The sequence below is a fragment of the Pan paniscus genome, chromosome 23, assembly GCF_029289425.2.
Source record: "Pan paniscus chromosome 23, NHGRI_mPanPan1-v2.0_pri, whole genome shotgun sequence".
Classification (NCBI taxonomy): Eukaryota; Metazoa; Chordata; class Mammalia; order Primates; family Hominidae; genus Pan; species Pan paniscus.
In genome coordinates, this window is record NC_085927.1 from 53,819,089 (window position 1) to 53,845,914 (window position 26,826).

A 26,826-nucleotide genomic window follows, 5' to 3' on the forward strand; every position below is an offset into this window, starting at 1 on the left:
GGGATGGGGAAAAGTCATTCTAAGCAGAGGGAACAGAATATGCCAGGCCCAAAGAATTGAGAAGGCGTGGCTCATTCTGGATGTGAGTAAGTGTGGCCCCAAGTCCTCTCTTGACCTGGGTCCTAATCTCACTTCATGCATCCTCCCTAATCTCTAGGCCTGGCTTTAAAAACAACTGCAGGGCCCAGCCAGGGGGAGCCAGGGCTTGTCTGGGAGAGCTGGGAGAGCTTGGAAGGACGGGCACGCACTGTTGCTCACACATCTTTCTCTTTTCAGGGGAGGGCCCCAAAGCTCATATTCGTAAGCTGGCTGAGTGCATCCGCTGGTCGTACGGGGCCGGGATTGTCCTCAGGCTTGGCAACATCGCTCGGTTGGAACTTAATTACTGCGTCCCCATGGGAGTACAGACAGGCGACAGGTACGTGTTGGGAATTATTTTCCACAATCACATCCCACTCTCCAGTAATTTTATTTTGTTTTGGACGTGGTTAATTTCATCAGTGGCTTTTAAGCTTGAAGATTTTAAGAGAATTAAATAGTTGCAAAATAATGAAAACACATGTATTTTCCTCCTTTGGGTTTTTCTCCATCTAGCTGGGAGGAGCAGGTGTGAAGCGTTCCCACCCCCTCCCTCAGGTGCTTTGTGCTTATTGTTCCCAGGGTAGTGGGAGCCCCTGCCAGGGTCTGGCTGGAGGAATTGACAGGTGATTTGGTTCCTGTGTGCTGAAAACAGAAGGCAGTGTTTTGAGCAGTTGACTTTGCAGGCCAGGGTCTCTAGGAAAGTTGGGGTGAGTGAAGCTTTGTTCCTGACCACAGAGGACACGATCTTGAGAACCCCTCTCTCTACAGCAGAGGAACCCACCTTCTTGGCTTTTCTTCACCCCTTATTTTATTGAGGAAAGATTCCCTAAATGTTACGTGGGTGAATATGGTATAGGGCTAGTTACACAGTTATATAAACAAATTCTATTTCTTACATGCATTGTGTAAAATTTTTTTTTTTTTTTTTGAGACAGACTCTCATTCTGTCGCCCACGCTGGTGTGCAATAGCACGATCTTGGCTCACTGTAACCTCTGCCTCCCAGGTTCAAGAGATTCTCCTGCCTCAGCCTCCTGAGTAGTTGGGATTACAGGCATGCGTCACCACACCCGGCTAATTTTTTGTATATTTAGTAGAGACAGGGTTTCACCATGTTGGTCAGGGTGGTGTCAAACTCCTGACCTCGTGATCTGCCTGCCTCGGCCTCCCAAAGTGCTGGGATTATAGGCATGAGCCACCACGCCCGAAATTTTTTTTTTTTTTTTTTTTTTGAGACTCGGTCTTTCTCTGTCACCCAGCTGGAGTACAATGGCCTGATCATGGCTCACTGCAGCCTTGACCTCCTGGGCTCAAGTGATCCCCCTGCCTCAGCCTCCCAAGTAGCTGGGACTACACACCAGGCTAATTTTTGTATTTTTTGTAGAGACAGGGTTTTACCACATTGCCCACCCAGGCTGGTCTTGAATTCCTGGGCTCAAGCCATCTGCCCGCATTGGCCTCCCAAAGTACTGGGATTACAGGTATGAGCCACCGCACCCAGCTGCGTTGTGTAAATTTTAAGAGATTCAGACGTGTTTTCATTATAGTGTATCTCGGTCAGCTCAGGCTGCCATCACAAAATACCATGGAGTATTTAAGAGTGACTTAAACAACAGATGTTCATACTCTGCCAGTTCTGGAGGTTGGAAAGTCCAAGATCAGGGTGCTGGCAGATTTGGTTGCTGTTGGGTTCTCTTCTTGGCTCGCAGATGGCAGCCTTGCCACTGTGTCCTCACTTGGAGGAGGAAGAGTGCAGGCCAGTGCCCCGATGCCTCTTCTTATGCGGCCCCTAATTCCATCACGAGGGCCCCATCTTCATTACCTCGTCTGCACCTCAGCACCTCCCAAAGGCCTGCCTCCAGGTATCAACACCATCCTGTCAGGGTTAGGACTTCAGCATGTGAATCTTGTGGGGACATGAATGTTCAGTCCACAACAGTGTTCATACTGTCTCTTATTTTTGTATATGCATTCACAGCACCCCAGCCTATGTTTTTTCTCTTCATTTTTGTGTCTACCTTTATGTTGCCACCAAATGGTGGTGCTGTTGGAGCCTTAACCCGGTTTCAAATAGGTTGTAGTTTGTGCCAGTTGAAGGAAATGCTGTATCATTTTTACTCTCTCCGTCTTCCGCATCAGCATGTAGGGGATGGTGCTTTGTAAAGGGGAGCCGCATTCGCAAGTGTTTCTGAGCATCGCCTCTCAGGTGCAGTCTGCGTCTGTCATTCAGGTCCTTTACGGTTATTGCTTCAGCGGAATCTGCTCTTTACGCTCTTGCCAGAAGGCCCTTCAGCATCTGCTCCACGTCTGGGGACACGGCAGGGGCTGCCAGGCTGCTGCGGCTCCCTACTGATGACAGGGCCTTCAGAGATGGCGGCGGCTGCTCCCACAACCGCCAGCTCCCATTCCCCTCCACGCCTCTCCTGTTCTCCACACAAAGCCCAAGCTGGAAAGGGTGTAGTCACGCAGGCTGCGTGCATGTGTGCCTGGGGGCCCAGCTACCCGGGCTTCGGGCCCAGCTTGGCCACTGTGTGTGACTGTGTGGCCTGGGGTGAGTCACAAAACCTCTCTGGGTGTCCATTTTCATGCCCAGAGGATGGACAATCATGACGGTGACTGTTGCAGTTTGGAGAACTCAGTGAGTTACTGCATGCAGAGCCCTTGGCGCACCGCCTGGCCTGGGGTTGGGAAGTGGTTATTTTTCCTGGGCTGCTCTGCTGCTGATACACCCGGCGTGGCCAGCCCCTCACACAAGGGAACAGGTTCCTGTGGGAGGTGTTGCCCCTCCCCCTCCACATCATCTCAGCTAACAGTTTGTGACAAGCCATAGATGGGATGATGCATCCTGATTTTGGAGATAATAAAGTGAAAAAGTGGGCACCTTTTTCCAGAGCGAGACTGCATTAGATAACTCCACGCCGTTACCGTCTTCAGCAGACCAGGCTGGTTTTGCAAGTTTCTTTCTATGAAGCCCTTATTCCCTCTGCAGATGGGAGTGTTGGGCTCCCTGGCCTAACAGCCAGGTTCTCATTTGAATCCTTGCAGGTAGCCCCAGAGGCACTGTGACGCTGCTGCACCAACACCTAGCTTAAGTGGGTGGTTTTGAGTGGTTGACTGCAGGCCCGGGGCTCGAGGGGCATTGGAGCGAGGGAAGCTTTAGATACCGCTCTCTGACACAGTCCCTGCTGCTCTGGGACCCGCCACTGTGCACGTCTCGGGCAGGGAGGGTCTGAGCAGCCCACGCTGCCATCACCACCATTGCAGTGCTCTTTGTAGCCACTGGGTGTCAGTGTGCCCTGAGAAGTCAACGCGGCTTTTAGGAGCTCTGTTGAATTGACCCTTTCTGAAATAATTTTCATATGAAGTGGTTACATTTACCTTTCAGCTTTACTTCTGTCTGTTCAGGTTAAATCTAAAAAATACGTTTCAGAGATTAATTTCAAAATATGGTTTATTCCGGGAGGAAGCAGCATCCTAAGCACGTGACATTTAAAGACCAGGCTATAAGGAAGTGCCTCTGCCCCCAGGCCAGGTGGCAGCTGTTCAGATGTTTATTATGGACAGTGAGCTCCGAACGGGGTCAGCCTGGCACCCCGAGTGTGGAAGACATTTTCGCTCAGTGTGAGGCCTTGTTTGAGGTTGGTCATCAATATTGGAATTTCGTGAAGTTGGAGTGAGGTTGCCAGATTTAATCTTCATTTCTAAAATTCGGTAGCTGGCAGGATGGGGTATCGTGTGTGTAGAAATTATCCACAGGTTTCCCCCATAACTGAGGCGGGCACACTGTAAATAGGACTTCAGACATTCACAAAGAAGGAAACAGTTTTGAGATGTTTGCTTACTGTTATGTCGCAAGTGATTTGTGGCACCACTGTCTCTGGGATCTAACAGCGTTCTGTCAGTTTGTGTCTTAGGAGTCCGGTCTCTGGAGACACAGGGCTGAATCAGGCAGGCTCGCTTGGGAGAGCAGCTCAAAGTTAGCAGCAGGAAGACAAGAAAGTGGATCATCTTGGTTGTTGGGGAGGGTGCTGAGAGGGCCCCCTGGAGCAGGTCCCTGAGCTGAATCTTCCTAGAGGACAGACAGCCAGGTGCTTGCAGAAGACACGCAGGGACAGTGGTCCTGGCTAACAAAGGCAGGAGCAAAGCTGTGCAGGTGTGCGCTGTCGGCGGGCACCGGGCAGAACCGCGTCCTACAGGAACAGAAGGGGGAGTGGGGAGGTCCAGGCCCTGAGCTCCCACGCCTTTGCCTTCCAGCCCCGCTGACCTTTTCCCCCTTGGGTACATGCCAGGGTCCTTGAGCTCAGGACTTCATCTGCCTTGTTCACCGCTGAGGTCCCCATGACTAGAACTGCACCTGGTGTTGGAAGTGAGAGCCAGGTGGAGAGGCTCCTGGCGTGTGGTGGGAGGTGGGGTGCAAGGCGCTGAGGGTGCTGTTGGCAGGACCTTCCTAAAGACCCCATGCTGGGTGCTTCCTGGCCTCCAGCCTCAGAGTCCAAGTTCGTCAGAAGCCTTTGAACATCAGACTCCAAGACCCTGTGCCGGCAGTGGCAGTGCTGGGTGAGAAGAAGGTGGGAGATGACCAGGAGCCCTGCACCAAGACAGCGGCCGTGAGGGAGGGAGAGAGCATGGGGTGCACAGCAGAAGGTGGATGTTTGGGGCTGTCTGGAGGATGCCACGGCTGGCTTGCCCCTGGTCTGGTGGAACTTCGCAGCGCTGCTTTGAATGTTTGCAGTGGGTATTTTGTTCTGTGACATGTTTATGTGGTCTCTGAGCATAAACCTATGCTTGTGAAGTTGTTTAATCTGTTTGTTTGTACTTAGAGTGAACAGGCCTTTATTGGAATGCTTGCTTGTTTTCTGAATTACATATGCCAAGAGCTTGACTTCCTTTTTAGCTCCTAGCTTATGTTCAGGCATTTTTCTAAGTAGCGAATGTAGGTATAGACTAGTTTGAAGGAGCCGAGAGTGTACAATCTAAAAACAGATCTGAACACAACTAAATGGTACAAATGCAGCCCGGGTTTTGATGTGGATTCTGGTGTTTTAAGGCCATGGATGTGGCTTACTGTAATCTTGAAGGGGCCGCAGTCCTGGCTTCTGGTGAGAGGACTGCACTGCCGGGGCTGGTTAATAAGCACCCTTCATCCTGCAGGAGGCCGGCGCAGCATTTGTGAGTATCTGTCTTGAATCTCTTCGTGGATCAGATATTGTGTCTTCTTGCTCAGAGTCAGGTTGGAAAAGGAAAACTTGCCGCCGGTGTGCATGTGCTCCAAATCCTCAGCTTGGGCGAGGGCACAGGCGTCGTGAATAAAGGAGCCATTCTTGCTGGTCTTTTCTAGAAATTGCCCACAGCTTGCAAAAAGGCTGTGTTCCCTGGCCCCGGCTGCGGCTGTGTAGGATTCTGAATATCATTTTCCCCGGAAGTTGAGGTCCCTAGGTTAGGCCCACCTTGTCCCAAATGGGCAGCATTGGCCTTGCCCCATGCACAGGCTCCAGGTGGACAGAGCTGCTGCAGGCATGCTGTCAGGGGGACAGGCTGCCCCCCAGCTGTGCGTTCTCAGCCAGGCTGAGGCATGGCAGTGTGTCGGAAAGAACAAGGCCTGTGGGTGCCCCTGAGCCGGGTCTGGAGTCCTGTCCTGCCACTTCTCAGCCGTGTGACTGGAGCCTCTTTGCTCCTCTCTGAAAATGGGCCTGGTGGTTTGTCCCCAGGTTCTTAACCACTGTGTGGAGTCACACCTGCAGAAGGTCAGCTTATAACAGATATGGCAACCAATGTGACCTTTGCATCCTTCCTTCCTGGGGTCAGGAGCAGGTCTAAGAGGTGGTCAGGCTAAACCCCTGTAGGAGGGCTGTGGGTACTGCTGGTTTCCTAAGCCCCGGGACCTTCTGGGGGCCGGGCGGACCTTAAGTTCTGTCCACCTGCCTCTCCTCCATCCTCACTACCCACCTTGTCCTTCCTGCTCCTTCCCTCCCTGCTCCGCCTCTCATCGGCCCTCTGTCCTCTCCGTCCGGAGAGGGGAACGTGAAGGAGGTGAGGAGGGAGCAGTGCAGGAGGATTTGGGTCTTTCCTTCTTTCCCTTTTCCATTCTCCGAGGGCTTAACCAGCTGGTGAAGGTTCTTAACCAGCAAAGGAGGAAGCAGCCGGGGCGGGTGAGGGTGAGGCCGGCCGCCAGGCAGGAAGGCAGCAGGAGGAGGAGGAAGCGGCGGCGGCACCTTCTGAGAGGCGCATGCTCAGTGAGTCGCGAAGATGGCGGGGCTGGCGGAGCGGCCGCCGCATCTCATCTCTCCCCTTTTTTTAGGATATGTGATGGCGTCCAGTTTGGAGCTGGGATAAGGTTCCTGTAGCCGACACCCCTACAGGAGAAGCTCTGGGACTGGGGCAGCAGCAAGGCGCCCATGCCACACACCGTCTCTCGAGGAAACACGGCTCAGCGATTCTTTGACTGCAGACCCTGTGGGAAACCCCGTCAATAAATGTTAAAGACACACTCCGAGGCAGCATGGATGTGGTTTGCTTTCACTCAACAGTATGGCCCGCGTGGCCTTTCCCCGGGACCACCCGTGTTCTCACACACCCGCCCAGTGTCTGCGAGTCTCTGTGTTTGGTTCCCGTGTACCAGACATGATGTATTCAGAGCCAGGCAGCAGGAGGGAGCTTTGCCCCAGAGGAAGCTCAGCCATGCTGTTAGGGAGAGGGCGCGCTCCCCTCGATGCACCAGCCGGTGTCAGAGGAGGCCCACGGCAGCGGGCGCTTGGAGCCACAGTGCTCGAGCCAGTTGAGTGTGTGAGTGGCAAGGGAGAAATATCCAAACCGTGTAACATTAGGGACACTGAAGCAAAGACGGAGCCTGGTGTCTACAGACGAATGGCAGCATGAATGAGTGTGCGTTTTCTGGGGCTGCTCTAAGTCACCACAAACCTGGGGGCTTAAAACAACACACATTAATCCTCTTGTAGTCTGGAGATCAGAGTCCAGAATGGGTCTCGCTGGGCTGCGTCCTCCTGGAGGCGCTAAGGGGAAATCCCCCTCCTTTGCCAGCAGTGAGAGGCACCACATTCCTTGGCCGACGTCACCTCCATCTTTAAAGCCAGCCGTGTGGTGTCCCCCGTCCCTCCCTCTTGCCTCCTCTGCGTCTCTGCTGTCTTTGAAGGACCCTTGTGGTGACCTCGGATCTGCCCGGGGAATCCAGGGGTCTTATTTCTAGGTCAGCAGATGAGCGTCCTTAATTCCGTCTGCAGCCTTAGCGCCCCCTTGTCATGTTATCGTCACGTTTACACGATCCAGGGATTAGGAGGTGTGCATCTTCGGCTGGGTGGGAGTGCGGGACATTATTCTGTGTCACACAACTAGTATCTCTCTAATATTTGGGGGATAATCTTAAATTGGTCACACATAAAAAAAGTTTTTGAAGAACGTGAAACCTCCTTTGAATTGAAAAAGTGGTGCCATATGGAAACATCTAGTGTTGCAGGTGATGCCCCGCAGGGCTTCGCACATGCTTTACTCTCCGATTTTTTCTCTCTCTGAGCTGGGGCTGAGTCCCCGTCACTTTCAGTCCTCCCTGTAACTTGTTGTTTATGTCTTTGCCAAATGACCTGAAGATTTGGGCCTCAGTCTGGGGACCCATGTTATCCCTGGGCCACACTCTCAGGTGCCCCGGGACTGTCTCGCCCTCATTACCTGCAGAAGCTGCAGGGATTTTACAGAGAATATATAAAAACAGACAGTTTTGGTTGGGCGTGGTGGCTTGCACCTGTAATCACAGCAGTTTGGGAGGCCGAGGTGGGTGGATCATTTGAGGCCAGTAGTTCAAGACCAGCCTGGCCAACATGGTGAAACCCCACTTCTACTAAAAATAGAAAAATTAGCTGGGCGTGGTGACAGATGCCTGTAGTCCCAGCTACTCGGGAGGCTGAGGCAGGAGAATCGCTTGAACCCATGAGGCAGAGGTTGCAGTGAGCTGAGATCCCGCCACTGCGCTCCAACCTGGGCGACAGAGTGGGACTCTGTCTCAAAAAAAAAGAGTTTTGCCTTCCTTGTAATAGTTAGGAACATGGAAAAATGTGCTTTTTCCCCCTAAATGATTTATTCTTTACAGTTTCACGTTTATGCCTTTGAGAAAACCAGAAACCCATGTTTCAACACTGTCATGTTCAGACCGTCAACTTAGACCAGTGAAATCTGAATAATACAGACTCAGCACTATGATCTTTGAGAAATCATCTACTGCGTCAGTGGAGAACCCAGCGAAAGGGTCACCTGTGAAAAGGTACCTGTTTAATCAAGCAAGTCTGGGGTACCCAGGTCGCTACAGCCAGCTCCTTAATGAAAGCTCACCAGGGCCAGCTGTCTCTCGTGCGGCTGCAGCGTGTTTAATTTGCAGGTGGACTCCGCGGGCTGCTCCTTCACAGGTGGAGTGAAAACAGTGGAGGTCCTGGGTGAAAATGCGGGTTCTGTTCATCCTCAGAAGGTGGTAAGTGGGCAGACTAGAGTGTGAAGCCAGAGGCACTTCATCAAGTGCTTTCCACAAAAGACCAAAAATAAGGCACGTTCATTGTGGGAAGGAATTTCATAGCTGCTATTTTAGAGAGCTCAGAGAGCAAAGAAAGATGGAAAGCCTCACAAAATCCCCCATGAAATCCTCCCTTGGCTCAGTGATTCTCTGCATCTTAATGTTACTCCGTTTCTTCTCTAAATACCTCAATGTTCTGGACTGGAAGAGAGCTGGGTATTTGTTTAATTAACCTCTTGCTTTACTCGGCGAGGGATGGGCCACGAAACCAGCGGGCTGCTTCCGCTGAAGAATGCTGCCGGGTCCGTGCCGGAAGCCTGCTGGCTCGGTCATCTTCCATTTGTAACAAGAAGATCGATTTTAGTGAACCTAATCTTCACGATGCTTCTGGAAGAACAGCTGTGATGGATCACTCCTCTGTTATCATGAATCTGCGGTGCTCTCGGTACACACACTGTGACCTTTAACAAACGGTTTCATCAGTGGTGTGCCTGCCACACTGTGCCACAAGGCTCTTTTGTACCTGGCTGCTGTCTACAAGTCTTATGACCCAGTGAGGGAGCAGACTGTTCTGCCAAATGCCATCGCTACTAGGACAAAGGACAGTCACCTGGTGAGGATCTGCCATCAGGCCACATTTTCCCATTGGGTGACTCCTGCAAAGGCCCTACACTTTGATGTCCTCCCCATCTCCGGCAGCTCCTTAAACTAAGAACTCATTTTAATTTCTGAATTCTCCCTTTTTAAAGACCAGATAAATTTACCTTTGGGACAGTTAGATGTGCACAAATGCACCATGTGTTTAAAGATCACCAAAGAGGAGAGAAAAGGGGATTCCTTAGTCCAGAGAACAAAAACTGGTGAGCTGTGATTTAAACAAAACGAATGTTGTTAAAATCAGGTTGTACTCAGAAGTCCAAATTTCTAGCTTCTCTTGAGAAACTGGATCCGACGAACAAAAAATGTTCATTCCTACCTGCAGCAGGAGGCTGGAGCTGAGACGTGGGTGTTCCTGCAGCCGGGGCCTGTGCTCCCAGGCACTCATGGCTTCTCTGGCTGGTTCACTTCTCCCTGGCTCAGACAGATCAGGAGTGGAAACATCTAAATATGCTCAAGGAGGAGGTAAGTTTTGGGGGAAAAACTGTCAGAAAGTGGATGAGGGCTGGGTGCAGTGGCTCATGCCTGTAACCCTAGCACTTTGGGAGGCTGAGGAGGGAGGATTGTTGCTTGAGCCCAGGAATTTGAGACTACTCTGCACAACAGTGAAAACCCATCTATATGAAAAAAAAAACAAACAAACAGCTGGGTGTGGTGGCATGCATCTGTGGTCTCATCTACTTGGGAGACTTAGGTGGGAGGATCACTTGAGCCCAGGAGGTTAAGGCTGCAGTGAGCCGTGATTGCACCACTGCACTCCAGCTGGGGTGACAGAGTGAGACCCTGTCACAAAAAAAAAGAAAGAAAGTGGACTAGCAGTGAGCCCAGGGTCAGGGGCCCTGGCTCTTGCCCTGTTGGGGCTGTTTACCAAATCCACTCACTGCTTTCCTCAGGTTTTTCTTCTACCAAAGGAGAAGATCTTGGTGTATTCAGCAATAGATTCCACTCTTAGTGGATGCCACTCATGAGCTTTCTAGGGCTTTCTACCCCCAAGGTAAAGGCTAGATGATTTTTAACACCAGCGATTGATTGTTTTGCCTGTCTGGGGACATTATGTACAAGGAGTTGAACAGTGGCTCTTTGATTGTGATTCAGACTGGAGGTGAATCCCAGCTCTGTGGTTGACCAGCCGTATGACCTTGAGCATGTTCTCATGTGGGTTCAAATACTGGGCCACTGTGAATATGAGGCACAGTCCCCTGTTTCCCAGTGAAGAAAAGCCAGGTGGAGGAGAGTGGCCAACCTGAGTAAATAACTTTTAGAAATACAGATGAAATAGGCCGGGCGTGGTGGCTCACACCTGTAAAATTTTGCAGATCTTTTAATATCTGTCTTCAAAACCAGAGGGATTCTTGCATCTGGTTCTGTGTTCAGTTTGTTGCATTTGAAGTTGTTCGATTGACGCATATGAAGAAAATCTGTTTTCACATAGATACGTATTTGGAAAAGAGAGTATTTTAGTAGCCTTTTCAGATAACTGTGAACATTCTTTGATACTTCACCAAAACTCAACTAATGAACGGTTTTGAAAGGTTAGTTGCAGTGTGGAATCTGAAACCCCGTCTATGTCTTTTTCACACTCTGTTCCATTAAGATCCCCTGGTCTACCTGGCACTGTGATTGGATTGTTTACCCAGGCATGCTTTTGTAACATCATATGCTAGTCATTTGCAAAATACTGGTTCCCTGAATTAGGCACATCTTCCAAATGTCAACATGTCTTCATTATGCAAAACAGAAGATCACATTTGGCCAGGTGCGGTGGCCCATGCCTGTAATCCCAGCACTTTGGGAGGCCGAGGTGGGCGGATCACCTGAGGTCAGGAGTTCGAGACAAGCCTGGCTAACACAGTGAAACCCTGTCTCTACTGAAAATACAAAAAATTAGCTGGGCGTGGTGGTGGGCGCCTGTAGTCCCAGCTACTCGGGAGGCTGAGGCAGGAGAATGGCGTGAACCCGGGAGGCGGAGCTTGCAGTGAGCCGAGATCACGCCACTGCACTCCAGCCTGGGTGACAGAGCGAGACTCCATCTCAGAAAAATCAATCAATCAATAAAAGATCACATTCATTAATATCAGCACCCGTTGGATCAGGAAAATCTAAGTACAGATGCTCATTGACTTACATTTGATAAACCCGTTGTAATTCAAAAATATTGTAAATTGAAAATGCATTAAGTACACCTAACCTACTGGACATCGTGGCTTAGCCCAGCCTCCCTGGAACATGCTCAGAACACTTATATTAGCCTACAGTTGGGAAAAATCTAAAACAAAGCTTATTTTATAAGAAAGTATTGAAGATCTTGTGCAGTTTGTTGAATACTGTACATGACATAGAAATTGCAACCATTTCACGCTGTTGTAAAGTCAGTACATCGGAAGTGGGACCATTAGAAGTTAGGGAGGTATTGGGAAGCTGCCAAGCTCATGGTGCTGGATCCAAGTTTCCAAAAATTCCAGTTTTCACTTGAAGCCCGCATTTTACCATTGGCAGCAAACACTTGAAGCTCACTTCGTCCATTTCCAAGGAAATGTCTGCCAGATACCCACGTCTGAATCACCATAGTTTGTTAGTCGCTCTTCCAGGGAAAAACAATGTTCCATGAACACAGCGGCAATTCAGGCCTGGACCCAATCACCCAGGGCTTTCCTTGAGACATGCGAGCCCCTGTGAGCAGCAGAAGTGTTCTCTGCTTAGGATGTTTGAACACAGGGTAAAAGCGCTGAGATGTAGTGACAGGGAGCATTTTGCTGCTTCATTCATGAGTGAAACTGGCATTTGTGTTTCCCTCCCCAAGCACAGTGGCGAAGAATACAATGGCCATAGGGATGTGTTGCCTCTGCCATTCTCTGCCAGGGTGCAGGCACTTTCACCCACGCTGCTTTTGCATCGTGAGTGCAAATGTCAACCCAGTGAACCAAGTAACTAAGTAATGTCTTTGCATTATTATAAATATAGTTTTAACCCAATGGACTCCCTGGAGGAGTCTCAGGATCTCCAGGGGGCCGTGGACCACACTTCGGGAACCACTGATCTATCGTTGTCCAAAGCTAATTTTTTCAGCTTTCGGGGTCCTCCCCAGGTGACTTGCAATACAGTAATTGTGAGAATGCCCATAAGGGCTAAGCTGGGACTTAAGCACCCTCCTTTTATTTTCAGATGTAAATCATATTCACCTCCCTGCCGCAGATCCTTTGTGAAATGGGGTAGTCGAGCCTATCAGTATCCAGAGAAACAAAAGCGAAGTGCCTGGCACGTGGTAGGAACTCAGAAGTGGCAGGAGGGGGCAGTGGGTGTTGGTGGAGGGGCAGAGGCGGGTGCGTGGTCTCTGCGCTCCGTGGGGTGGGTAAGAACCTGCCAATCCCAGTGGGTTCTAGTAGGAGGGATGTCTTTCCTGTGTGGCTGTACACAGGAGAACGCTGTAAAGAGCAAGGACTGGCATTAAATTCTGCATTAAACGTGAGGCCTGTTTTTACATTTACACATACAGATTTCAGTTTGCGTAGTGAACCGTGGGAGGCTGTCTCAGTCGTGCCTTCCTGGGGTCAAACCAGTTGGCCTGTTTTCAAGAATGAAAAATGCTTTGTCCGAAAGTGGGGCGAATGGTAATCACAGACACACACATCTCGGTGCCAGAGTTGTAGCTTTATACATAGTGCCTTCCTGACAAGTAAATTACTGGATTCCTTTGCCAAATCATTAGATAACTTTTAAGAGCAACAAACGTTCATGCAAAAGGAGATTCAGCATTATCTTGTTAGAAAAATAGTCATGATTTTTGAAAAGCAAGGACATTCTGTGAAGTTTGACCAACTGTGAAAATTACAGCCTTTCTTCCCCGTACTTCCCCCGTGCTTTTCAATCAATCAGTTTCTAATGGATGAAGCATTCCCTACATTTGTCACTAGATGGATGTGCCGGTCAATTAAAATATTCTGACTTCGCAGGGTTGAGATAATAGCCAGCCTGGATCCATCCGTTACTGTGAAATAGAAGGTGACCTTCCTGTATTGAGTCAGAGACCCAAATACAATTGCTTTGATCTTATTATCATAGCCAGAAATTACCGTTCATCTAAACGTAATTTCCCTGAAATACTGAGCGGGCAGAGCTACTGCCGGAAATACCAGAACATCATAAAGAGACTGTGATGTGGCCTTGGGGATGAAAGGTGACATCTTGACTTGACATCCATTCCACCTGACTGCAGAAATCAAGTGGAATGGAATTTCCTGGGATGTTCTGTATCTAGTAAAGGCTAAGTAGGATTCATCACCAAACCTTAACCCAGAGAGATTAAGCCCTGCTATAATGTGCTGCGGCAGCCACGCCAGGACTGGACTCCCTGGAATCTGACCCTTTCTTTCCATTCCCACACTCCCAGGCCAGGGTCCTAGCCTTTCCTGTCTGTCTGAAAACTGCTCTTCCAGGGGTGGGGAGCAGGAAACGTTGTGTTGGGGTGGAAAGAGCCTGTGTTTAGGAGTTGGAGCTGGCTTTGGATTCTCACTTCCTTTGTTCGCTTATTCGTTCCTCCAACGTGGACATTGGGCCAGGTGCAGGGTGTTGTACGGGTGGCTCTTCTGGCAACTGCAGTCAGGTTTACCCTCCTCTTTACCCCCAGAGGTCCCACAGCCTCCTGTGTCTGCCCATCCCTTGCCTCCGATGTCCCCTTTCCTGAAGTTGTTCCAAATGACCTGTAGTTGCCGCTGCTGGGCCTGGCTTCTGCAGGGCTGGCCACTCCCCTTCTCCAGGGAGCCCCTAGTTCTGTTTGGAGAACTTTGCCAGGTGCTGGCCCTTCCCCACTCTTGGGATGGAAGCTTCTAGAACAGGATGGAGGGGGTGTATCCATCTGCATGTCATTCTCTGGTCAGAGAAAATAAGTTCCACCTTTTCTGAGCTTGAGTGAGAAAAAAACAATCAAACTAGATGTTTGCCAAAGACATCACAGCAGACACGAAGTAGCAGAGCCATGGGCACAGAAAAGGGAGCCTGGGTACCCCCTGCTGGCAGAGGTGCTGGAGCAGGAGCAGGCGCTCCAGGTGGCGCGCGAAGTCAGTGAGGACCCTTTTGAGCTCCCCGCAACTGAAGAAGGAATTAATAAAATCAACTATAACCTAACAGTAGTAGTAATAGAAATTTTAAAATCCTCTCAAAGTTGCTGCAAAGTGTGACCCCCCCTTACTCTCAAGTTAAAAGAGAATATTAACAGTCTGTCTTCTCTCTGTGGACAGTGGACCTTATCTATACTCCCCAACTCCACATTCCTCAAAGTTTATTACAGGCCCAGCGAGTTCCTGCTTACCTCCCTAGCATGGCTGCAGGGTCACAAGACCAATAAGTTTAGGTGGCAAGACATGTTTCTCTCAAGATATAAGAAATGTTGTAATGCTGTCTTTGTTTCTTGCTTCTGTAACTTGCTTCCCGCCTCACGTAGTTCCTGCCTTAAGATGTTTACAAGTAGAAAAAGCCCTTTGTTCGGGGCTCAAACTTTCTGGACCTATGTCCGGCTGAGCTGGTGATCACCTTAATTTAATAAACTCTCCTGAACCTTTTCCGTCTCTCCAGTCTTTGATTGTCCTGCAACACAGCGTCCGGTTTGTGAGCATGCACTGCTTTTGTCTTCTGGGCTAAGCCAGAGCAGGCAATAGGGTTAAGCACCTGAAGTACATTTTAAGGAGAATTAGGAGCCATTGTTCCAAAAAGATGCTAAAAATGGATGATTGATGTAAAAGGTTCTCAGGGACAGTGCTGTGTACTCAACAGACTCCTGACCGACCTTTCTTATGAGCCTTGAAAACAGAAAATCTTTATTTTGCAATAAAGGTGGGAAAAATACAACAGCTCTTTAAAAATCAATGATTAAAAAAAATTTTATAGTTTCATTTATTTATTTTTGAGAGAGGGTTTCACTCTGTCGCCCAGGCTGGAGTGCAGTGGCACAATCACGGCTCACTGCAGCTTCAACCTCTTGGACTTAAGCAGTCGTCCTGCTTCAGCCTCCCAAGTAACTGAGACTATAGGCGTGTGCCACCATACCCAGCTAATTTTTTCTATTTTTTTAATTTTTTTATTTTTTATGTAGAGACAGGGTGTTGCTATATTGCCTAGGCTGGTGTCAAACTCCTGGGCTCAAGCGATCCTCCTGCCTTGAACTCCCAAAGTGCTGAGATTACATGTGTGAGGTACCATGCCTGGCCGTTTTTTTTTTTTTTTTCTTTTTACACAAATGATAGCATACTGTAGTTCCTGTTACATGCTTTTTTCTTTCTTTTCTTTAATTTTTTCAGAGACAAGGTCTTGCTCTGTCACCCAGGCTGGAGTGCAGTGGTGCTGAGGCAGGAGAATGGGTTCTGGAGGCAGGGTACCTAAGGCTGATTTGCACTGATTTCCTAGAGCTGAATCAAAAGGAAAACCCCACCTCTCCACACCCAAGTAACGAAAGGATCAGAGGCTACTCAACCCTCCCTCCTTTCCACTGCATGGCAGATGAAAAATGGGAAGTTCCTCAGATTGGTCCCCTCCCACAACCAATCAGACTGGTCGCAGGCCACTTCTTCATTTACATCGGTTGTAATCAAGTAACAACCTAGAGGGTATTTAAACCCCAGACAATTCTGTAACCAGGGCTCTCAGCCACTTGCTAGAGCCTGCTCCCACTTTGAGGAGTGTACTGCTGTTTCAATATATCTGTGCTTCCATTGCTTCATTCTATTGTTTCTTTGTTTGTGCATTTTGCCCAATTCTTTGTTCAAAACGCCAAGAACCTGGATGACTCATAATCAAGACCCTCCACTGGTAACAGCGCTATCATAGCTCACTGCAGTCTCAACTCCCTGGCTCAAGGGTTCCTCCCACCTCAGTCTCTGGAATAGCTGGGACCACAGGCGCATGCCACCATGCCCAGCTATTTTGAAAATATTTTTTATAGAGGCAGGGTCTTGCTATGTTTCCCAGGATGGTCTTGAACTTCTGGGCTCAAGTGATGCTCCTGCCTCAGCCTCAGCCTCCCAACCCTCTGGGATTGCAGGCACAAGGCACCACGCCAGGCCCATGGAATACTTTCAATAGTGTATATCCTAGCATCTTACGCCACTCCAAGTGTAGTGCAGGAATCTGACGATACATTAGAAATGCAGAGTCCTGACCAGATGCCGTGGCTCACGCCTGTAATCCCAGCACTTTGGGAGGCCAAGGTGGGCAGATCACGGGGTCAGGAGATTGAGGCCATCCTGACCAAAATAGTGAAACACTGTCTCTAACTAAAATACAGAAAATTAGTCGGGCGTGGTGGCATGCGCCTGTAGTCCCAGCTACTTGGGAGGCTGAGGCAGGGGAATCACTTGAGCCCAGAAGGCAGAGGTTGCAGTGAGCCGAGATCGTGCCACTGCACTACAGCCTGGGGACAGAGCGAGACTACATCTCGGAAAAGAAAAAAAAGAAAAGAAAAGAAAAAGAAATGCAGAGTCCCAGGCCCTGCCCAGCCCACCCTGTGGTTTTGCAAGATTCCCAGGTGGCCTGTGTGTGCAGTCAGGATTGAGGCGCACCCTCTAGGTTTGAACTCAGCACACTTTAATACCTTCAGCCCTCTCCTCTCATAGGTAACTCAGCTCCCACCTGCCACGTGGCAGGATCTCCTGGACAGGCAGCCAGAAAGCTAGTAACAGCAAAGCTTTGTTCCCTAACATTTCCTTCTATTTGTGTGCAGTACCGCCCCCTGTCATGCCCCGTGTGAGGGCAAATCACCTTCATCGCTGAATCTTTCACCTGGGCGAGTGCAGGAGGGGAGCCCCAGATCAGCTGCTCCCATCCGTGCGAGTTCTGCTGCGCGGATGCAAACGGCACAAAGATCCCAGGGACCCATAGGAAGCTTCACAATGGTTACCATCCACCTACTGTCAGTGGCCACTACCTTCCATTCATTCAACCGTTGGGGGGACAGCGATCAAGCTCTTAGTGTGTGTGAGGCTGCGTTTGCGGGTACAGCGGGCGGAGATGACACTTCAGGTCTAGTGGGGAAGAACAGGTCAGCAGGGGGTACCCAGGAAAGATGGGGAGGGGGTGCCCAGCTCCGCCTATGGGAGGAAGGTGGGCTGGGGGGAGTGGAGTCTCCTCCGAGAAGCCCATCCTTTCCCGTGCTGCTTTGCAGTTTAGCATGGGGCCTGCATCAGGCTCTGCACTCCCACGCTGGAGGCCAGAGATTCATGTGAATTTCCAGTCATGGGTCATGGCCAGAGCATCCTTTATTCTCTTTCCCAAGGTCGGGCTCTCTGTTCACCCTCTTCTGCCTCTGGGAGCCTCTGGACTCATTTCTTCCCTCCTGCGCTCCTCAGCGGGAAGTCTCCATCTCCTTCCTTCCTGTAGATTCCTCTTCTCCACGAGAAAGTTTTAGAGGCTTTTCCAATCCCCCAAGGCAAGACTTTGAATTACCTTTAGTTTCAGGCCCTGATTTATGTGGGTTTGACAACAGGCTTTAAAAAAGTTTTTTTTTTGGTAAAATGCACATAAAATGTACCATTTGAGGTCTACAGTTCAGTGGCTTAAATCCATTTACACTGTTGAGCAACCATCACCACCACCCATCTCCAGAACTCTTTCATTCCGAAGCTGAACCTGCACCCATTAGGCACTCACTCCCAATTCGGTCCTTCCCAGCTCCTGCAGCCACTGTTCTACTTCCTGTCGCTATGAATTTGACTCCTCTAGGTGCCTCATCTAAGCAGGATCATACAGTATGTGTCCTTTTGTGACTGGCATATCACACTTAGCATCATGTCCTCAAAGTTCATCTGCGTTGTAGGCTGAGTCAGAATTTCATGTTTATATGCATGCATACACCACATTTTCTTTATCCCTTCATGTGTCAGTGGACGTTTGGGTTGTTTCTACCTTTAGAGACAGGTTTTTTTTTGTTGTTGTTTTTGTTTTGTTTTTGAGACGGAGTCTTGCTCTGTCACCCAGGCTGGAGCACAGTTGCATGATCTTGGCTCACTGCAACCTCCGCCTCCCAGGTTCAAGCAATTCTCCTGCCTTAGCACCCCCGCCCGCCTCCGAGTAGCTGGGATTACAGGTGCGCACCACCACGCCCAACTGATTTTTGTATTTTAGTAGAGATGGGGTTTCACATGTTGGCCAGGTTGGTCTTGAACTCTTGACCTCAAGTGATCCACCCACCTCAACCTCCCAGCATGCTGGGATTTCAGGCGTGAGCCACCACGCGCGGTCTAGAGACAGGATTTTATGATTGAGTGAATATACCTGGATGCCTACTATGTGCAAGGAAAGCATGCTTCTGAGAAAAAAAGATTCATTTTGCATTTTTCTTTTAGATTTTGAGAAAACCATACCATTTAGTTATAGAAAAGTATTTATCTTTTGCAGCATACTTTGGCTGACTTTGATAACACTCAGACTGTATTAGAGATAGATGCTTGGGTCTGCCACCCTGAGGACACGGGTCCAAGAGTGCTGCCACAACCTGCCTGTCTTTCTTGCTTGCTTATAAAAATAGAGATGACAGGCTGGGCATGGTGGCTTATGCCTGTAATCCCAGCGCTTTGAGAGGCCGAGGCAGGCGGATCACGAAGTCAGGAAATCGAGATCATCGTGGCTAACACGAGGAAACCCCATCTCTACTAAAAGTACAAAAAAAAAAAATTAGCTGGGTGTGGGGGTGGGTGCCTGTAGTCCCAGCTACTCGGGAGGCTAAGGCAGGAGAATGGCGTGAACCCGGGAGGCAGAGCTTGCAGTGAGCTGAGATCGCACCACTGTGCTCCAGCCTGGGCGACAGAACGAGACTCCATCTTAAAAATAAATAAGTAAATAAATAAATAAAGCTCCATATTTTAAAAGCTCATTATAGTATTTAAGTAGCAGTGATGTTTGAATAGTCTTTTCATGCCTTCCCTTTTACTGATTTCCTTGCGAATTTGAAATTTTGACTGTCTTAAGATAATTTAGCACACAGAATTGAGCTTTACATTTTAATATTTTCCTGATTTAAGAGGATAATTTGCTTACAGCTGTTCAGACCTCTGATCTCAATTGGTAATGAGCTACAGTAGGTATGCTATGTGGATGAGCATGGGACAGATTTTAACATACAAGTTGCAAACCCAAACCCATGAAAGTTTCTATCACTTTTATGTCAGACTGAGTTTTTAACTGATGATAATGCCTGTCTGAGTATTCATTTTCTCAATCAAAATGTATTCTAATCAGTTTTGAAATCAGTTTTGAAATCAGTTCTATTTGCTCTAAATAACATCAACTTGTTATTTTTTTGTACGGACAGATACAAAGGCAGAGTTCAAATCAGCAATTCCCCATTGACAAAGTATTAAGGTAAAGTGGCATTCTGCCATAAAGCTTCATATATATATGTAAAAACCTATATATACACACACATATGTATGTAATATATAATATACGTGATATATGTAATATGTTTATTACATATATATAAAATCGGTTTTAAAACCTATTATATAAACTCTCTTGTTAATATATAAACCATTATTTAACCCTTTAAAAACGCTTTTATATAATAAACATTATATATGTAAAAACCTATATATACACATATATATGCTTATATATGCATACATATGTGTGCATATGAATCTTTTTTTTTTTTTTTTTGAGATGGAGTTTTTGTCTGTCACTGAGGCTGGAGTGCAGCGGCGTGATCTCAGCTCACTGCAACCTCTGCCTCCTGGGTTCAAGCAATTCTCTGCCTCAGCCTCTCGAGTAGCTGGGATTACAGGCGCCCACCTCCACGCCCAGCTAATTTTTTGTATTTTTAGTAGAGACAGGGTTTCACCATCTTGGCCAGGCTGATCTTGAACTTCTGACCTCGTGATCCACCCTCCTCGGCCTCCCAATGTGCTGGAATTACAGGCATGAGCCACCGCGCCCGTCCCCATATGAATCTTTAAAATTGCAAATGTAATTCCCATTAGAATGTAAGCTCCGCAGAGGAGGTCTTGTTCATTTTGTTCACGAGTGCACCCCACGGCCTGGAATCACACATAAACTGGCACTCAGTATTTGTGGAATGAATGAATCCATGAGTGTGCAAAGGAGAAAGCACAAGTTGCTTTTCTGCTTAACCCCATGTGATGAATGGCACCACGTCCCACTAAGATCACTCTGCCCTTTCCCCTGCCAGGGTGTCTCATAATGTTCCCTGGGGCGGCTGCACTGTCCTATAATTTGTGTAATCAAACAGGCACATTTAGGTGATCCCCATTCCCCTATATGACAAGCAATCCTGCAGTGTGCTCATACCTTTGTATAATTGTGCAGAAACTTTCATGGAATAAATGATGAGAAGTGGAGTTGTTACTGACCCACTTTTGGAAGTACTGTGCTGATGCATTCCTAATGAAGCTCCCTTAGAGTTCAGAACAACAGAATCTGAATCACTGTTGTTTTCAAACATCGGTTTTTGGTGGTACCATCAGCATCACCACTATTAGGACTTTCAGGTAAAATGTGCAGTAAATGAATTGAATTTTGGTTGCTCTCTGCTCCCGAATCTGCATAGTATCTGATTTTGTATGGCCTGCGAGTGAAGGATGAGTTTACGTTTTAAATGTTTGGGACCAAAAAAATCAAAAATTTTACGACATATGAAAATTATGTGAAATTCACATTTCTGTGTTCTTAAAAAAAAGTTTTGTTGGAATTAGGCACCATGCCTATTTTTTTTTTTTTTTTGAGATGGAGTCTCGCTCTGTCGCCCAGGCTAGAGTGCAGTGGCGCAATCTCAGCTCACTGTCATCTCTGCCTCCTGGGTTCACGTCATTCTCCTGCCTCAGAGACAGGGTTTCACTGTGTTAGCCAGGATGGTCTCGATCCCCTGACCTCGTGATCCTCCCACCTCGGCCTCCCAAAGTGCTGCGATTACAGGCGTGAGCCACTGCGCCCGGCCATGCCTGACTAATTTTTTAAAAATATTTTTCATAGAGATGGACTCTTGCTGTGTTGCCCAGGTTCTCGAACTCCAGGGCTCAAGTGATCCTCCTGCCTCAGCCTCCCAAAGCCCTGGGATGAAGGTGGGAGCCACACGCACCTGGCCTGCTTACACATCATCTGTGGCTGCTTTCAAGCTACAAAAGCAAAATTGAGTCCTTGTAGCCAGGCACGGCGGCTCACGCCTATAATCCCAGCACTTTGGGAGGCTGAGGCAGGTGGATCACTTGAGGTCAGGAGTTTGAGACCAGCCTGGCCAACATGATGAAACCCTGTCTCTACTTTATACAAAAGTTAGCCAGGCGTGGTGGTGCATGCCTGTAATCCCAGCTGCTCGGGAGGCTGAGGCAAGAAAATTGTAAGCCCGCTGGTGCTTGAACCTGGGAGGCAGAGGTTGCAGTGAGCCAAGATCACACCACTGCCCTCCAGCCTGGGTGACAGAGTGAGATGCTGTCTCAGTAAATAAATAAATAAATAAAATTTAAAAAATTGAGTCCTTGCATCAGAGTCTGTCTGGCCCCTGACACAGCCCTGCCCTAGACCACTGCGTCCTCCCTGGCCACAGCAATGTTCTCATGATGTGCTATGGCCGCCGCATCCTTAGCTCCAGCATCGTAGAGCAAGTTCCCTCCCACAAAGCCCTACACTTCAGTTCTCCCCCACCCCCGTCATCATTCTCTCCTTCATCCAAAACACCACTCTCATCCCCTCACTGCTCTCCAATTGGGTGGGAGGAGAAAATAAAAACCTTTCATTTTGCAAGCAGGTGATACCTGGATGGCAAATGAATGGCAAAAGAAATTCAGACTAAGGTGTGAATGTCTAATAGACTTGGCCTTTGTTCTCCCACCCACCTAAGAGGTCCTGGCATGTTTCAAGGAGCTTGCTCATCCCCCATTTTCTCATAGCTGGTCAGAGGGGAGTCTTTTTTTAAAGGGGGCATAATCTTTGGGGGACTTTCCCAGTTTTCCCCCATGGAAGACTAGGTACCAATAACTTGGTACCATGTTATTTATTCCTTCTTCATCTATAAAATATTTAAGGGAACAAAACGCATATGTGGTTTACTCTGCCTGGTATGCAAAAAGAGAACTCGGAGGAATTGCTAATAAATGAAAATCCAACTTCCCTTGTCTCAGAGTTTGCTGATGCTTCCAAAATCATTTGAGTGAAAGACGGTTGATCAGTGTAGTCGGTGATTCATGTTCTGCTCACACGTGGCATGGGCAGAAGTGTTTCCATCACAGTTTTAAAATTCTAGGCAAGTCTGGTCATCTCCTCCTGCTCTTAGTATTTACTGTGAACATCGCAGGTTACTCTCTTGCCAGATCACTAAATTAGCAGACTGATTAAATAACACCGTTTCAAAATGCTAGTTTAGATATTATGGTTACAGCGTGCTTGAAAACCCTACCCCAAAGTGCAGTAAGATTGCCTCAAAAGTATAACCTGGGGGAAATAAGGCATTTTCTCCATCGCACATCAATTAAATATTTCCATCACTTCTCTACACACTTCTAACTCGCCTAAAATTGCTTGGAGGTCTGAAAATGAGCAACACAAGAAGACATTTCACAGTCTAAGTATTCCCTGGAATGAGTTCCCTTTTCTCTCCCAAAGAGCTACAGGCGTTTTTTATTTATTTATTTATTTTGAGAAATATCATCTTCTTTTTAGTTCTATTAAAGAGAAGTGAAAGAAAGCTGACAGCTTTATTTATTTAACTTTTTTTTTTTTTTTAACTTTTTTGAGACAGTCTCGCTCTGTCACCCAGGCTGGAGTGCAGTTGCGCGATGTCAGCTTACTGCAACCTCCACCTCCCGGGTTCAGGCGATTCTCGTGCCTCAGCCTCCCAAGTAGCTAAGACTACAGGCACGCACCACCACGCCCGGTTAATTTTTTTGTAGTTTTAGTAGATACAGGTTTCACCACGTTGGCCAGGCTGATCTCAAACTCTTGACTTCAGGTGATCCGTCTGCCTCGGCCTCCCAAAGTGCTGGGATTACAGGCGTGAGTCACCGTGCCTGGCCGCTTGCAGCTTTTAAGACCCTCTTTAAGCACTTAGAGTGCTGCCATGTTATCCAGAAGGAAACTCACACATGTAAAGAATCCAAATTATCCCATCCAGGGGTATCACGTATTGACTTTCTTTTCCCCAAGAATTTATTGTGGTCTAATTTATATAGAGGGAAATGCACACGTTTCAGTGGAACGTCTGTTGACTTTTCACGTTTGTGTACACTGTGTGACTACCACCAGATCAGGCTGCACATCACCCAGCCAGCCTGCTGGTGCCCATATGCAGGGGAGATCCTCAGTGCCCCTCACCACGCCGGCGAAGCCACTATCAACACAGAACAGAGGTCACCTGCTCTTGAACTTCAAATAAGTGGATTCACGCAGTCTGTGCTCTTTTGCATCTGTCTGGCCTCTTTCATTCAACATAATGTTTTGGAGATACACTACATTGTTCTTTTTTTTTTTGGATGGAGTCTCACTCTGTCTCCCAGGCTGGAGTGCAGTGGTGCGATCTCGGCTCACTGCAACCTCCACCTCCTGGGTTCAAGCGATTCTCCTGCCTCAGCCTCCTGAGTAGCTGGGATTACAGGTGCCCGCCACCATGCTCAGCTAATTTTTGTATTTTTGGTAGAGACAGGGTTTCGCCATGTTGGCCAGGCTGCTCTCGAACTCCTGACCTCCAGTGATCTGCCCACCTTGGCCTCCCAACTTGCTGGGATTACAAGTGTAAGCCACCATGCCTGGCTCGGTGTAACTTCTATTGAAAAAGATTTTTCTCAGCACTCTGGGAGGCTAATGTGGGTGGATAGCTTGAGGCCAGCAGTTTAAGACCAACCTGGGCAACATAGCAAGACCTCCATCTCTGTTTGAAAAAGAAAAGAAGAGAAAAAGATCCACATGTAAGTGGACCTGCACAGTTCCAGCATGTATTGTTCAAGGGTCGTGTGTTTGGGTACTATACACAGAGAAACAATGTTTCCGTTTGTTCAAACACACTGGACTCCGGTCCCTCTTTCTGCAGGCCCAGATTCTCCAAGGCAAGAGTGTGGGTAAGGGAGGTTGACTGAGACCACACAGTGCAGGCCCCAGCATGGGGCACAGAGTGCGTGCAGCACCAGCTCAGGAAATGTTTGCTCCTTGTCCTTAATTAAGATTATACGGAACTGGCCTCTTCAGAAGCCACAGTTCAAAAGCAAACCAAATGGTTTTCTTTAATAGGGGCAGCTGCATGTAATCTGATTTTCATAATCATTCTCCAAGTGTACAATGTATGCACAGCCCTGGCACGAGGCATACGTGGGGAGCGTATTAAGAAGCAAAGGCGGCATTGATGGAGAAGGAGCTAAGTTCATATTTCTGCATCTCATTAAATTCTCTCTTTTTATTAGAAAGTGGCACTTTCCAATCTTGAAGTTAATGTTTATGTTTGCTGCTCTGCAAAGCAATTTGGAAAGTAGTTTTAGTGAGATTACCCCAGAGAGAAAGCTAGTTATGTAAACGCCACAGGAGCCAGGCCAGGAAGGAGGAAAGTTTTTCCGGTTTGATCATTGTCCTTCCTTCCTCTCACCTTGAAAAGAAATACAACTTAGTCCACAGCCATCAAGCCAGTTCTTGATTGTCATCTGTAGAACATACAAGACAAAAAAGTCATTACAACAGACACAACAATTTTTTTTTTTTGAGACGGAATCTCACTCTGTTGCACAGGCTGGAGTGAAGTGGTGCAATCTCAGCTCACTGCAACCTCCGCCCCCTGGGTTCAAGCAACTCTCTTCCCTCAGCATTCTGAGTAGCTGGGATTGTAGGTGCCCGCCACCATGCCCGGCTAATTTTTGTATTTTTAGTAGAGATGGGGTTTCCCCATGTTGGCCAGGCTGGTCTCAAAACTCCTGGCCTCAAATGATTGGCCTGCCTTGGCCTCCCAAACTGCTGGGATTACAGGTGCGAGCCACTGCGCCTGGCCCAGACACAACAATTAAAAAAAAAAAAAGTTCTAACCTGCATTTAATAATGATACAGTAGATAGAAAGAAATTATTTAGACAGATAGTGAGGGTGAAAGAGTCCTTGACAAGATCTCTCTTCTAACAAAAAGCAGCCCCCAAAATTATTTTTTTCTAACAAAGAGCAGCCTGAAAAATCAAGCTGCAAACATAGATAAACATGCTAAAAACTTACATGGGTGAATGCAGACAGCTGTGACAATAGAAAAGGGCTACCTGGGGCCAGGCGTACCCAACATGAAGACTCCATCTTTCCTTTTCTATTGTTACCACGTATACAATAAAGAAACGAACAACATGACACTGGCCAGACAGAGAATCCATCTACATAATACATAGGATTGGGGCTGGGCGCGGTGACTCATGCCTGTAATCCCAGCACTTTGGGAGGCTGGGGCGGGCACATCACCTGAGGTCAGGAGTTTGAGACCAGCCTGGCCAACATGGTGAAACCCCATCTCTACTAAAAATACAGAAATTAGCTGTGGGTGATGATGCACGCCTGTAGTCCCAGCTACTTGGGAAGTTGAAGCAGGATAATCATTTGAACCCAGGAGACGGAGGTTGCAGTGAGCCAAGATTGTGCCACTGCACTCTAGTCTGGGCAACAAGAGCAAAACTCTGTCTCACAAAAACAAACAAACAAAAAAAGATTAGGGTGCAGACAGCCAACTTTTAACACCTTATACAAATGATACACCTAGCTCTAACCAGTTTTTCACGCCTTATACAAATGGCACACCTGGTCCAACCAATCGTTTGTGCCCTATGCAAATCAGACACCACCTTCTCAAACTAATCTGTAAAATCCCCTGACATTGCACCATGGAACCAACAACGCATTTTTTTGGGATTTCTCTCTGGGCAGAGAGCTCTTCTCTGTCTTTTTCTTTTTCTTTCTTTCTTTCTTTTTTTTTTTTTGAGATGGAGTCTCGCTCTGTCGCCCAGGCTGGAGTGCAGTGGCGTGATCTCGGCTCACTGTAAGCTCCACCTCCCGGGTTTACGCAATTCTCCTGCCTCAGCCTCCCGAGTAGCTGGGACTACAGGCACCCGCCACCAGGCCCAGCTAATTTTTTGTATTTTTAGTAGAGACGGGGTTTCACCGTGTTAGCCAGGTTGGTCTCGATCTCCTGACTTCGTGATCTGCCCGCCTTGGCCTCCCAAAGTGCTGGGATTACAGGCATGAGCCACTGTGCCTGGCCTAGCTCTTCTCTTTCACCTATTAACTTCCACTCTAAACCTCACTCTCTGTGTGTCCATGTCTTAGTTTTCTGTGGCTGTGAGACAATGAATCTTGGGTATCACCCCAGACAAATGAGGCCACTTCAATAAGACATCATCCTATCCAAGTGTAAACATGAAATTCGCTTATGTTTCATATACACCTTGTACACAGAGTCTGAAGGTAATTTTATACAATATTTTAAATAATTTTGTGTGTGAAACAAAGTTTATGTACAAGAGATATTACAGCTGAAGGGGGCTGGAAGGGTCTTTTTTCCCCTGGGGCTGCTGAATAAACTGTGTGTTATGTGCCTGGTGCTTCAACTGTAACCTGTCATGTGAGGTCAGGTGTGGAA

The 26,826-nt window shown here is 48.0% G+C and overlaps 1 protein-coding gene across 3 annotated transcripts in view; it reads left to right on the top strand.

The window, feature by feature from the left end:
* The window catches only part of SAMM50 (SAMM50 sorting and assembly machinery component), a 44,074-nt gene extending 37,507 nt beyond the window's left edge, over positions 1 to 6,567 (top strand). For all 3 annotated transcript variants that reach the window (XM_003812407.6, XM_063603133.1, XM_034948615.2), the window contains 2 exons: positions 277 to 418; positions 6,379 to 6,567. In XM_003812407.6, the coding sequence (XP_003812455.1) occupies positions 277 to 418; positions 6,379 to 6,424 (188 nt within the window). In that variant the 3' untranslated portion in view covers positions 6,425 to 6,567. The remainder of the gene's footprint in view (positions 1 to 276; positions 419 to 6,378) is intronic.
* Positions 6,568 to 26,826: the final 20,259 nt, after the last annotated feature.